Below are 12,295 nucleotides of genomic sequence, written 5' to 3' on the forward strand. Positions count from 1 at the left end.
GGCTGACATTTTTGCTCCCTCCCCAAGCGCGCATACATACCCACCACACACAGTCCTCAGTGTCTCTCATCATCATCAGTTTCGAGTACCTGCCTGTCGTTGAAAATAGCTCTAGTGTGTTTTATATCTATTTATGTAGGATATTGCCATCGATTGGCGTGACAAATCCCCTAACCTTTTTCGGGTTAAACCTTAACGGATCGCACCTAACATAACCTAAGCGAGAGAGCGGCGGAGGCCGATCCCCCTCCCTCCCCGCGCGCATACCACACACACCGAGCCAGCCAGCCACCTCCTCCTAACTCTCGCTTTCGATGACGCGCGGCCGACCCACCTCCATACCTTCCTCACCCACGGTGGTGGTGGTGAACATCAGTGGCCCATTATCGATCGACCCACATTGCATCCGTGGAGTTTGACATCACTCACTAGATTGGCGGTTGTTTTAGTAACGTATTCGTACGCGAGCGAGAGAGCGGGAGGTGGCGGGGGCGGAGGAGGTGGACGGCAACCCCCCCTCCCTCCACATCCCGCGCGGTCTCGTATTCCATACCACACACACCCAGCCAGCCACCCCCTCCTCACTCTCAATGCCGGCGTAGGGGGTCCACTTACGTTACGTTAGTTTTACAGTTACTTACGTACAATGCTATTGACTTGTACGTTTACTTACGGTGGCGAAATACACATGTCGATGGCATATAAATAAAAAGTAAATGTACGGGCGCATACCACACACACACACACAGAGCCAACCAGCCAGCATGCCACCTCCTCACTCTCGCTTTCGATGACGCTCGGCCGACCCACCTCCCTCCCTACCTTACACACGTTAGTGGTGGTGAACATCAGTGAACCATTGTCGATCGACCCACATTGCATCCGTGGAATCTGATATCACTCACTAGACTGGCGGTTGTTTTGATAACATTGTCGTACGCGAGCGAGGGAGCAGGCTGGTGGCGGCGGCGGAGGAGGAGGGCGGCTAACAACCACCCCCCCCCTCCCTCTCTTTCCCCCACCGCCCGCGCGCTCTCACATTCCATACCACACACACCCAGCCAGCCTCCTCCTCCTCGCTCTCACTTTCAATGCCGGCGTAGGAGGTCCAGTTACGGTGACGAAATACACAACTCATCTTAATCCATGTCTACTAGGCAGGGGCTTTTGCCATCGATTGGCGTGACAAATCCCCTAACCTTTTTCCGAGATAAACCTTAGTGGATCGCAGTGAGGAGACTGCTCTGCCACTCACGGCACCCAGGCTGGTACCCAAGTCTTATGCAAACGGTTCGGTACAGCACATCAGGTTTTGGTTGATCCGTATTTGGGATGGGTTAAAGTAGTAACTGTAGCTCTCAACTCTACCCAATTTCCTCCCTTTGCTGCTGCCGCGGCATTGGTGTAGAACACTTAAGACCTACGATTCGCACGCGCACGGTCAAGCGACATGGTGATGATTAGACCTAAGCTTCTGCCTCGGCAAGTACATGCATCGTCTAATCATCATCATAACAGTTGGCTGGAGTGGGTGCCACCACAACATCCCACCCCTTTTTAAAAGGAGAAAATCCCATCTTGTGGAATTCTCAGGAAATGTGCTGCATTGAAGGCGACGGGGGAAGGCAGGCAGCACTCAATACGAAAAACCCATAAACGTTGAGGCGTCGTCTCCCCCGTGCCGCAGCGGGGTCCATGACGGTTCCATATGGATAAGTATGTCTTCGAAAAGATAGACCAAAGATATCATTAGACTGGGTCTAATGGAATTGAAGAAGGATACTACTAATGCAGCTGCGGCGGCGGCATTGGAGACATCACACACCCCTGCCGCAAACCTACATTCACTGAGAACCAATCACTTTCCTCTCTTCCTACACGTACACATGCCTTACATCCTCGATAAAAACTTTTCACTGCTTCTAACAACTTGCCTCCCACACCATATATTCTTAATACCTTCCACAGAGCATCTCTATCAACTCTATCATATGCCTTCTCCAGATCCATAAATGCTACATACAAATCCATTTGCTTTTCTAAGTATTTCTCACATACATTCTTCAAAGCAAACACCTGATCCACACATCTTCTACCACTTCTGAAACCACACTGCTCTTCCCCAATCTGATAATATATATATATATATATATATATATATATATATATATATATATATATATATATATATATATATATATCTGCCACTCTATCATCAAACACATTCAACAAACCTTCAAAATACTCACTCCATCTCCTTCTCACATCACCACTACTTGTTATCACCTCCCCATTTGCGCCCTTCACTGAAGTTCCCATTTGCTCCCTTGTCTTGCGCACTTTATTTACCTCCTTCCAGAACATCTTTTTATTCTCCCTAAAATTTAATGATACTCTCTCACCCCAACTCTCATTTGCCCTTTTTTCACCTCTTGCACCTTTCTCTTGACCTCCTGTCTCTTTCTTTTATACATCTCCCACTCAATTGCATTTTTTACCTGCAAAAATCGTCCAAATGCCTCTCTCTTCTCTTTCACTAATACTCTTACTTCTTCATCCCACCACTCACTACCCTTTCTAATCAACCCACCTCCCACTCTTCTCATGCCACAAGCATCTTTTGCGCAATCCATCACTGATTCCCTAAATACATCCCATTCCTCCCCCACTCCCCTTACTTCCATTGTTCTCACCTTTTTCCATTCTGTACTCAGTCTCTCCTGGTACTTCCTCACACAGGTCTCCTTCTCAAACTCACTTACTCTCACCACCCTCTTCACCCCAACATTCACTCTTCTTTTCTGAAAACCCATACAAATCTTCACCTTAGCCTCCACAAGATAATGATCAGACATCCCTCCAGTTGCACCTCTCAGCACATTAACATCCAAAAGTCTCTTTCGCACGCCTGTCAATTAACACGTAATCCAATAACGCTCTCTGGACATCTCTCCTACTTACATAAGTATACTTATGTATATCTCGCTTTTTAAACCAGGTATTCCCAATCACCAGTCCTTTTTCAGCACATAAATCTACAAGCTCTTCACCATTTCCATTTACAACACTGAACACCCCATGTATACCAATTATTCCCTCAACTGCCACATTACTCACCTTTGCATTCAAATCACCCATCACTATAACCCGGTCTCGTGCATCAAAACCACTAACACACTCATTCAGCTGCTCCCAAAACACTTGCCTCTCTTGATCTTTCTTCTCATGCCCAGGTGCATATGCACCAATAATCACCCACTGATTATTGTTCGCTGATGATACAGCGCTGGTGGCTGATTCATGTGAGAAACTGCAGAAGCTGGTGACTGAGTTTGGTAAAGTGTGTGGAAGAAGAAAGTTAAGAGTAAATGTGAATAAGAGCAAGGTTATTAGGTACAGTAGGGTTGAGGGTCAAGTCAATTGGGAGGTGAGTTTGAATGGAGAAAAACTGGAGGAAGTGAAGTGTTTTAGATATCTGGGAGTGGATCTGGCAGCGGATGGAACCATGGAAGCGGAAGTGGATCATAGGGTGGGGGAGGGGGCGAAAATTCTGGGAGCCTTGAAGAATGTGTGGAAGTCGAGAACATTATCTCGGGAAGCAAAAATGGCTATGTTTGAAGGAATAGTGGTTCCAACAATGTTGTATGGTTGCGAGGCGTGGACTATGGATAGAGTTGTGCGCAGGAGGATGGATGTGCTGGAAATGAGATGTTTGAGGACAATGTGTGGTGTGAGGTGGTTTGATCGAGTAAGTAACGTAAGGGTAAGAGAGATGTGTGGAAATAAAAAGAGCGTGGTTGAGAGAGCAGAAGAGGGTGTTTTGAAATGGTTTGGTCACATGGAGAGAATGAGTGAGGAAAGATTGACCAAGAGGATATATGTGTCGGAGGTGGAGGGAACGAGGAGAAGAGGGAGACCAAATTGGAGGTGGAAAGATGGAGTGAAAAAGATTTTGTGTGATCGGGGCCTGAACATGCAGGAGGGTGAAAGGAGGGCAAAGAATAGAGTGAATTGGAGCGATGTGGTATACCGGGGTTGACGTGCTGTCAGTGGATTGAATCAAGGCATGTGTATGGGGGTGGGTTGGGCCATTTCTTTCGTCTGTTTCCTTGCGCTACCTCGCAAACGCGGGAGACAGCGACAAAGAAAAAAAAAAAAAAAATATATATATATATATATATATATATATATATATATATATATATATATATATATATATAGTTAAATTCCACCATGAGGAAAGGAGTAATAAAACGAAACATTACTTTCTTTACATCACATCACTGTATACAACAAAACAACACATACAGATGAGGAACACTACATACGGGACCTATTACACTGGAGGAAAATTTGACTGAAGATCTCATACTCATTATTGATTACCTCATTTCCTAATACCCATTATTGATTACCTCATTTCCTAATACTCATTATTGATTACCTCTTCCTAATACTCATTATCAAATACCTCTTACTGATATCTATAACTGATTGCCTCTCTTCCTAATACTCATTATTGAATGCATGTTTTCCTAATACTCATTATTGATTACCTTTCCTCCTATTCATTATTAATTACCTCTTCCTAATACTCATTATTGATTTCCTTTCTTCTTGATAATACTGATTACCTTTCTTGTTAATACTCACTGTTGACTATCATTCTTCTTAATACTCATTACTGATTACTTCTTAATACTCATCACTGATTACTTCTCTTAAATCTCGTTACTGATTACTTCTTAATACTCATCACTGATTACTTCTCTTAATACTCATTACTAATTACGTCTCTTCCTAATACTCATTACTGAACATTTCTCTCCCTAATAGTCATTACTGGTTACTTTTCTTCCTCGCGCTCATTACTGATCCTTCTCTTCCTAATACTCATTACTGATTACTTCTCTTCCTAATACTCATTACTGACTACCTCTCTTCCTAATACGCTTAGTACCTTTCTTCCTGATACTCATTATTGATTGCCTCTTCCTAATATTCATTACTATCTAACCTTCCTAACTCTCATTATTAATTAACCCTCTTCCCAGTACTCATTATTGATTACCTAATCCTAACACTCATTATTGATTAACCCTCTTCCTAGTACTCATTATTGATTACCTCTTTCTACCACTCATTATTGATTAACCCTCTTCCTAGCACTCATTATTGATTACCTCTTTCTACCACTCATTATTGATTAACCCTCTTCCTACTACTCATTATTGATTACCTCTTCCCAACGCATTATTTATTGCCCCTCTTCCCAGTATTCATTATTGATTACCTCTTCCTAACACTCATTATGGATTAACCCTCTTCCTAGTATTCATTATTGATTTCCTCTTCCTAACATTCATTATTAATTAACACTTCCTAGTATTCATTATTGATTACCTCTTCCTAACACTCATTATTGATTAACCCTCTTCCTAGTATTCCTTGTTGATTACCTCTTCCTAACACTCATTATTGATTAACACTTCCTAATAGTCATTATTAATTACCTCTTCCTAACACTCATTATTGATTAACACTTCCTAATAGTCATTACTGATTACCTCTTCCTAACACTCACTATTGATTAACCCTCTTCCTAGTATCCATTATTGATTACCTCTTCCTAACACTCATTTTTGATTAATGCTCTTCCTAATAGTCATTACTGATTACCTCTTCCTAACACTCGTTATTGATTAATACTTCCTATTACTCATTATTGATTGCCTCTTCCTGACACTCATTATTGATTAACCCTCTTCCTAGTACTCATTACTGATTACCTCTTCCTAACACTCATTATTGATTAACCCTCTTCCTAGTACTCATTATTGATTATCTCTTCCTAACAGTCATTATTGATTAACCCTCTTCCTAGTACTCATTACTGATTACCTCTTCCTAACACTCATTATTGATTAACACTCTTCCTAGTACTCATTATTGATTATCTCTTCCTAACAGTCATTATTGATTAACCCTCTTCCTAGTACTCATTACTGATTACCTTTTTCGTAACACTCATTATTGATTAACCCTCTTCCTATTACTCATCATTGATTACCTCTTCCTGACACTCATTATTGATTAAGACTCTTCCTAGTACTCATTATTGATTCCCTCTTCCTAACACTAATTATTGATTAACACTTCCTAATAGTCATTACCTCTTCCTAACACTCATTATTAACCCTCTTCTTCGTATTCATTATTGATTAACCCTCTTCCTAGTACTCATTATTGATTAACTCTTACTAACACTCATTATTGATTAACACTCTTCCTAGTACTCATTATTGATTACCTCTTCCTAACACTCATTATTAACCCTCTTCCTAGTATTGATTACCTCTATTTAATGCCATTGTTACTAATACTCATTGATTATATTACTTCCTAATACTCATTATCAAACTCATTGTTCCTAATAATCATCAATTATTTCTATTGTTCCTGATACTTATTATCGAGTTCCATCGTTCCTGATATCTATTATCGAGTTCCACTGTTCTCATATTCATTAATGAGTTCTATTGTTCCTCACACTCAAGAAAAACCGGTTCTTACTCTTGAAGGCTTTATAGAATTGTTTAAAATAAAGGCAATACTCCAACTGTCCATCTTGAATTAAATAAATGAACAAAATATGGCTACTGTCTGAGCGCACGAACCTAAATTTCTGCATTATGAAAATATAACTGACATGGACACAACATTCACAATTAAGAATTTTACTAAATATTTAACATTTTTGCTTATTATAACACAACAAAAGCAGCCTTGTTATAAATGTAAGATAGTATAAAACATTTGACAGAGAGGTTAGGTGTATAACAGCATTAACTAACGTTTATTGGTTACAAGTGTAAGATGACAGACTTGGAATTGCTGTCCTCACTGGGAATGGCAAGTAATGTGCCAGGATTATGTCATGTAAACACCCAAACCTGGAGCTATCACTCCTTAGGAAGACACGAGACGATACTTGATCATTATGCAGAACTTAATGGTGGACGATATTTTCGCAGGAAGACAAATTATGCCTGATCAGTGAGTCGGAAGACAGATTGGCTTATTATTGCACAGGAAGACAAACTCGTACCTGATCACTGCACAGGAAGACAAATGATGGCTGATCACTACACAGGAAGACTGAAATGATGGCTGACACTGGTCAACAAAATTTTATCTTCCTATGAACAAAAATAGGTGGACCCTATGGTCCTTTCTATGCTGAATTCAAAGCTGTTTTTGGAATTTTTCTTTCAGGCATAGGTTTTAAGTGACAGAACACTTAAATCTTGTATAGCTCATAAATAAGTCTGGTATTACACGTGAAAAAATAAAATTGCCTCTGATATGTAGAAGTGTACAATTTGTGGCTATATTTGACCTCGGGAACATCCCTCTTTAGCAGTAATGTGCTAACATTGGGGCTCTACTTTCCCTGGTACCACTTCTCCATGTCCAAAATGTCCTGATGAAACCTTTTATCGAGCTCATCACTGACTGACCCAAGATTTTCCGGGAAAAAGTCCAAATGCTAATCCAAAAATTAGATTTTTACACTCGTATTGCACCCCATAGCCTTATATGAAGTCTGACCTGTGATTCCCCAGAAATTCTTTGCAAACTCTTAAATGACAGCCATGCAGTTTTTTCAGCTTCATTTAGCTCTTCATCGAACGTGTTATCTCGAAGCAGTTCCCTGATCTGTGGTCTTACAAAAATACCCTCCTTGATTTTTGCATCACTGATTCTGGGGATTTTATTCCTCAAATATTTGAATCCATGGCCAGTTTTATCCATACCTTTGATAAAGTTGTCCATCAACCCAAGCTTAATGTGCAAAGGAGGCAGATCAATTTTCTTAGGATCAGCAAGAGGAGGATTGATTATATCCTTCCTTGGAGTCAGTTATGATCATTTTGGCTACACTTTCTTTAATGATTTTTCTTATCCCAGCTGTCTCACTCACAGAGGAACAACAGAACTTTGTGTAACCAAGTTGTATTCCGAGAAAAAAGTGTTACAATCTTTAGGTAACCACATTCATCTAGGTTTGTGCTTACAGAAAGAAGCTATTGCACTTCACAGACAGTGAAAATAGCTGAGTTTGTTAAACTTTTTGTTTCAAATGCTCCATAGAGCACTGTTTATATATATATATATATATATATATATATATATATATATATATATATATATATATATATATATATGACTGTGCTGGAACACAGAATACTATGGATAGATAAATTCTGAAAACATACTTGGATTCGGCGTGCAAAAATACATAAAACAATTTTTCTATGGGACAAAATCTTTGTTGACCAGTGAATTATTGAACAAGAGGACACGAACAGTAATCGGTCATTGCTCAGGAAGACAATAAAGATGGTAACAATCAATAGAGATGAGTTATTTAGAATGGATGGAGGCCTTATATTTAAAACTTTAAACCACCTTCATGATGTAAACTGTGAAACGTTCTTCAAATGAAGCAAAGAAGAACAGAGGCCAGAACCTTGAAACTCAAAAACTATTATAGAAAAATGTAAAGAATTACTTCCAACGGTAATAGTGGTGGTTAAGTGGAATGAAATGAATGAAATTGTGAATGCCAACAGAATACATAAATTCATAAAAAGTTGTAAGATAGTAGAAAAAGTTCAAAAGATGGAGCCCCATGTGGAGAATTCCCTTCCCATACAGAGGTCATTACAAGTAAGTAACTACATACACACATACTATATGCTAGGGGATTCTTTCCACCGTAAGAATTAGCTGATCTGATATTATTTTGTTTTAACTGAACTATCTTAAGAATTCCATATCAGTAGTGTGGAATGACATTTTCCTGAGCCGAAACGAGAACTATGCTAATCAATGATTATTTTCTTTCATCTGTTTTCATTAAATAACAGAAGGAAATAATGAGAAAAAGAAGATGGGAAAAGAGAAAATGAGATGTGTACAATCCTTTAGATAAGTAGAGAAGTGTAAAACTCACACCAGACAACACAGTACACACATCCACTGGTTACTCTACATTTCCACAAAAATAGAGTCCACTTATCTACCTCTTCAATCACATCGTGGAGTAAAACTAACTACATATGTTAACATTCTTCCAATTCTATATGTAATAAATGGGTCAAACCTAAACTGGTCAATCTCCATGAAATATATAGCCTGAAGTTTATAAACAGTATATATAATGATATATATTTGCCAGAAACCTCACGTGATTTTTGCACTTAACTTTAATGTTGTGTAACTGTTGAAAGTCTTAACATTTGTTTCATCTTCAAAAAAGATTCACTAAACGAAATCTGAACAACTATATCATACCTACAGAAACCTCTTACTGAACAAGTTTGAAAAGTTATATCACACCAACAGAACCTCTCACTGAACAAACTCTGAATAGTTATATCATACCAACAGAAACCTCCCTGAACAAAGTCTGAACAGTTATATTATACCAACAGAAACCTCTCACTGAACAAAGTCTGAGCAGTTATTATACCAACAGAAACCTCTCACTGAACAAAGTCTGAACAGTTATGTCAAGCCTTTCGCTAAGTAAAGTATGAACAGTTATATCATGTCAAGAGAAAACTCTCATTAACAAAGTTTGAACAATTATGTATTACCAACAGAAGCCTCTCACCGAACAAATCTGAACAATTATACCATACCAACAGAACGTTTTACGGAATAAATTCTGAAGTTATGTTTCATACCGACAGAAACCTCTTCCTGAACAAAATGAAATGTTGCATCATACCAACAGAAACTTATTGAACAAAATCTGAAGTTATATCACACCAACAAAAACCTCCATTGAACAAAAACTGAACACATAGCAACAGAAACCTCTCAACAAAGTGTGATCAGTTATGTCACAGCAACAGAAACTTCTCCCTGAATCAAGTGTGTACAGTTATATAATGACAACAGAAACCAATCAATGAAGATTGGTTATACCATATCAATAAAAACATTTCACTGAACAAAATCTGAAGAGTTATATCATACCAACATAAATATTTCACTGAACAAAATCTGAACAGTTATATCACAGCAACAGAAACCTCCTACAGAACCAATTTTGATCAGTTATATCATCCTGACATACTTCCCACTGAATTAAGTCTGAACTGTTATGTAACAGTAGGAGAAACCTCTCACTGACCAACGTCTGAACATTTATATATTACCAACACAAACTTCTCGCTGAACAAAGTCTGAACAGTTATATCACACCAACAAAACTCATTGAACAAAGTCTCAACTGTTATATCATAGCAACAGAAACCTCTCACTGACCACAATCTGCAACACACACACACAGCAAGGTAGCGCCAGGAAACGACGAAGAATGGTCCATCCACACATACACACACACAAACACACACACACACACACATATATATATATATATATATATATATATATATATATATATATATATATATATATATATATATATATATATATATGTGTGTGTGTGTGTGTGTGTGTGTGTGTGTGTGTGTGTGTCTGTCTCCCGCGTTTGTGAGGTAGCGCAAGGAAACAGACGAAAGAAATGGCCCAACCCACCACCATACACATGTATATACATACACGTCCACACAAGCAAATATGCATACCTATACATCTCAATGTACACATATATATGCACACACAGACACATACATATATACCCATGCACACAATTCACACTGTCTGCCTTTATTCATTCCCATCGCCACCTCGCCACATATGGAATACCATCCCCCTCCCCCCCTCATGTGTGCGAGGTAGCGCTAGAAAAAAACAAAGGCCCCATTCGTTCACACTCAGTCTCTCGCTGTCATGCAATAATGCCCGACACTACAGCTCCCTTTCAACATCCAGGCCCCACACAACTTTCCATGGTTTACCCCAGACGCTTCACATGCCCTGATTCAATCCACTGACAGCACCTCAACCCCGGTATACCACATCGATCCAATTCACTCTATTCCTTGCCCGCGCTTTCACCCTCTTGCATGTTCAGGCCCCGATCACTCAAAATCTTTTTCACTCCATCTTTCCACCTCCAATTTGGTCTCCCACTTCTCCTCGTTCCCTCCAGCTCCGACACATATATCCTCTTGGTCAATCTTTCCTCATTCATTCTCTCCATGTGACCAAACCATTTCAAAACACCATCTTCTGCTCTCTCAACCACGCTCTTTTTATTTCCACAAATCTCTCTTACCCTTACATTACTTACTCGATCAAACCACCTCACACCACACATTGTCCTCAAACATCTCATTTCCAGCACATCCACCCTCCTGCGCACAACTCTATCCATAGCCCACGCCTCGCAACCATACAACATTGTTGGAACCACTATTCCTTCAAACATACCCATTTTTGCTTTCCGAGATAATGTTCTCGACTTCCACACATTCTTCAAGGCTCCCAGGATTTTTGCCCCCTCCCCCACCCTATGATCCACTTCCGCTTCCATGGTTCCATCCGCTGCCATATCCACTCCCAGATATCTAAAACACTTTACTTCCTCCAGTTTTTCTCCATTCAAACTTATCTCCCAATTGACTTGACCCTCAACCCTACTGTACCTAATTACCTTGCTCTTATTCACATTTACTCTTAACTTTCTTCTTTCACACACTTTACCAAACTCAGTCACCAGCTTCTGCAGAATATATGTGAGAAATACTTAGAAAAGCAAATGGATTTGTCTGTAGCATTTATGGATCTGGAGAAGGCATATGATAGAGTTGATAGAGATGCTCTGTGGAAGGTATTAAGAATATATGGTGTGGGAGGCAAGTTGTTAGAAGCAGTGAAAAGTTTTTATCGAGGATGTAAGGCATGTGTACGTGTAGGAAGAGAGGAAAGTGATTGATTCTCAGTGAATGTAGGTTTGCGGCAGGGGTGTGTGATGTCTCCATTGTTGTTTAATTTGTTTATGGATGGGGTTGTTAGGGAGGTGAATGCAAGAGTTTTGGAAAGAGAGGCAAGTATGAAGTCTGTTGTGGATGAGAAGCTTGGGAAGTGAGTCAGTTGTTGTTCGCTGATGATACAGAGCTGGTTGCTGATTCATGTGAGAAACTGCAGAAGCTGGTGACTGAGTTTGGTAAAGTGTGTGAAAGAAGAAAGTTAAGAGTAAATGTGAATAAGAGCAAGGTTATTAGGTACAGTAGGGTTGAGGGTCAAGTCAATTGGGAGGTAAGTTTGAATGGAGAAAAACTGGAGGAAGTAAAGTGTTTTAGATATCTGGGAG

General features: G+C 39.6%; 1 protein-coding gene across 2 annotated transcripts in view; it reads right to left on the reverse strand.

The window, feature by feature from the left end:
- Positions 1 to 4,261: 4,261 nt before the first annotated feature.
- The window catches only part of LOC139747184 (sodium-dependent neutral amino acid transporter B(0)AT3-like), a 64,362-nt gene continuing 56,328 nt past the window's right edge, over positions 4,262 to 12,295 (reverse strand). For both annotated transcript variants that reach the window (XM_071659170.1, XM_071659168.1), the window contains one exon: positions 4,262 to 7,115. In XM_071659170.1, the coding sequence (XP_071515271.1) occupies positions 7,113 to 7,115 (3 nt within the window). In that variant the 3' untranslated portion in view covers positions 4,262 to 7,112. The remainder of the gene's footprint in view (positions 7,116 to 12,295) is intronic.

Source organism: Panulirus ornatus, chromosome 67 (assembly GCF_036320965.1).
Source record: "Panulirus ornatus isolate Po-2019 chromosome 67, ASM3632096v1, whole genome shotgun sequence".
In the NCBI taxonomy this organism is placed as follows: domain Eukaryota; kingdom Metazoa; phylum Arthropoda; class Malacostraca; order Decapoda; family Palinuridae; genus Panulirus; species Panulirus ornatus.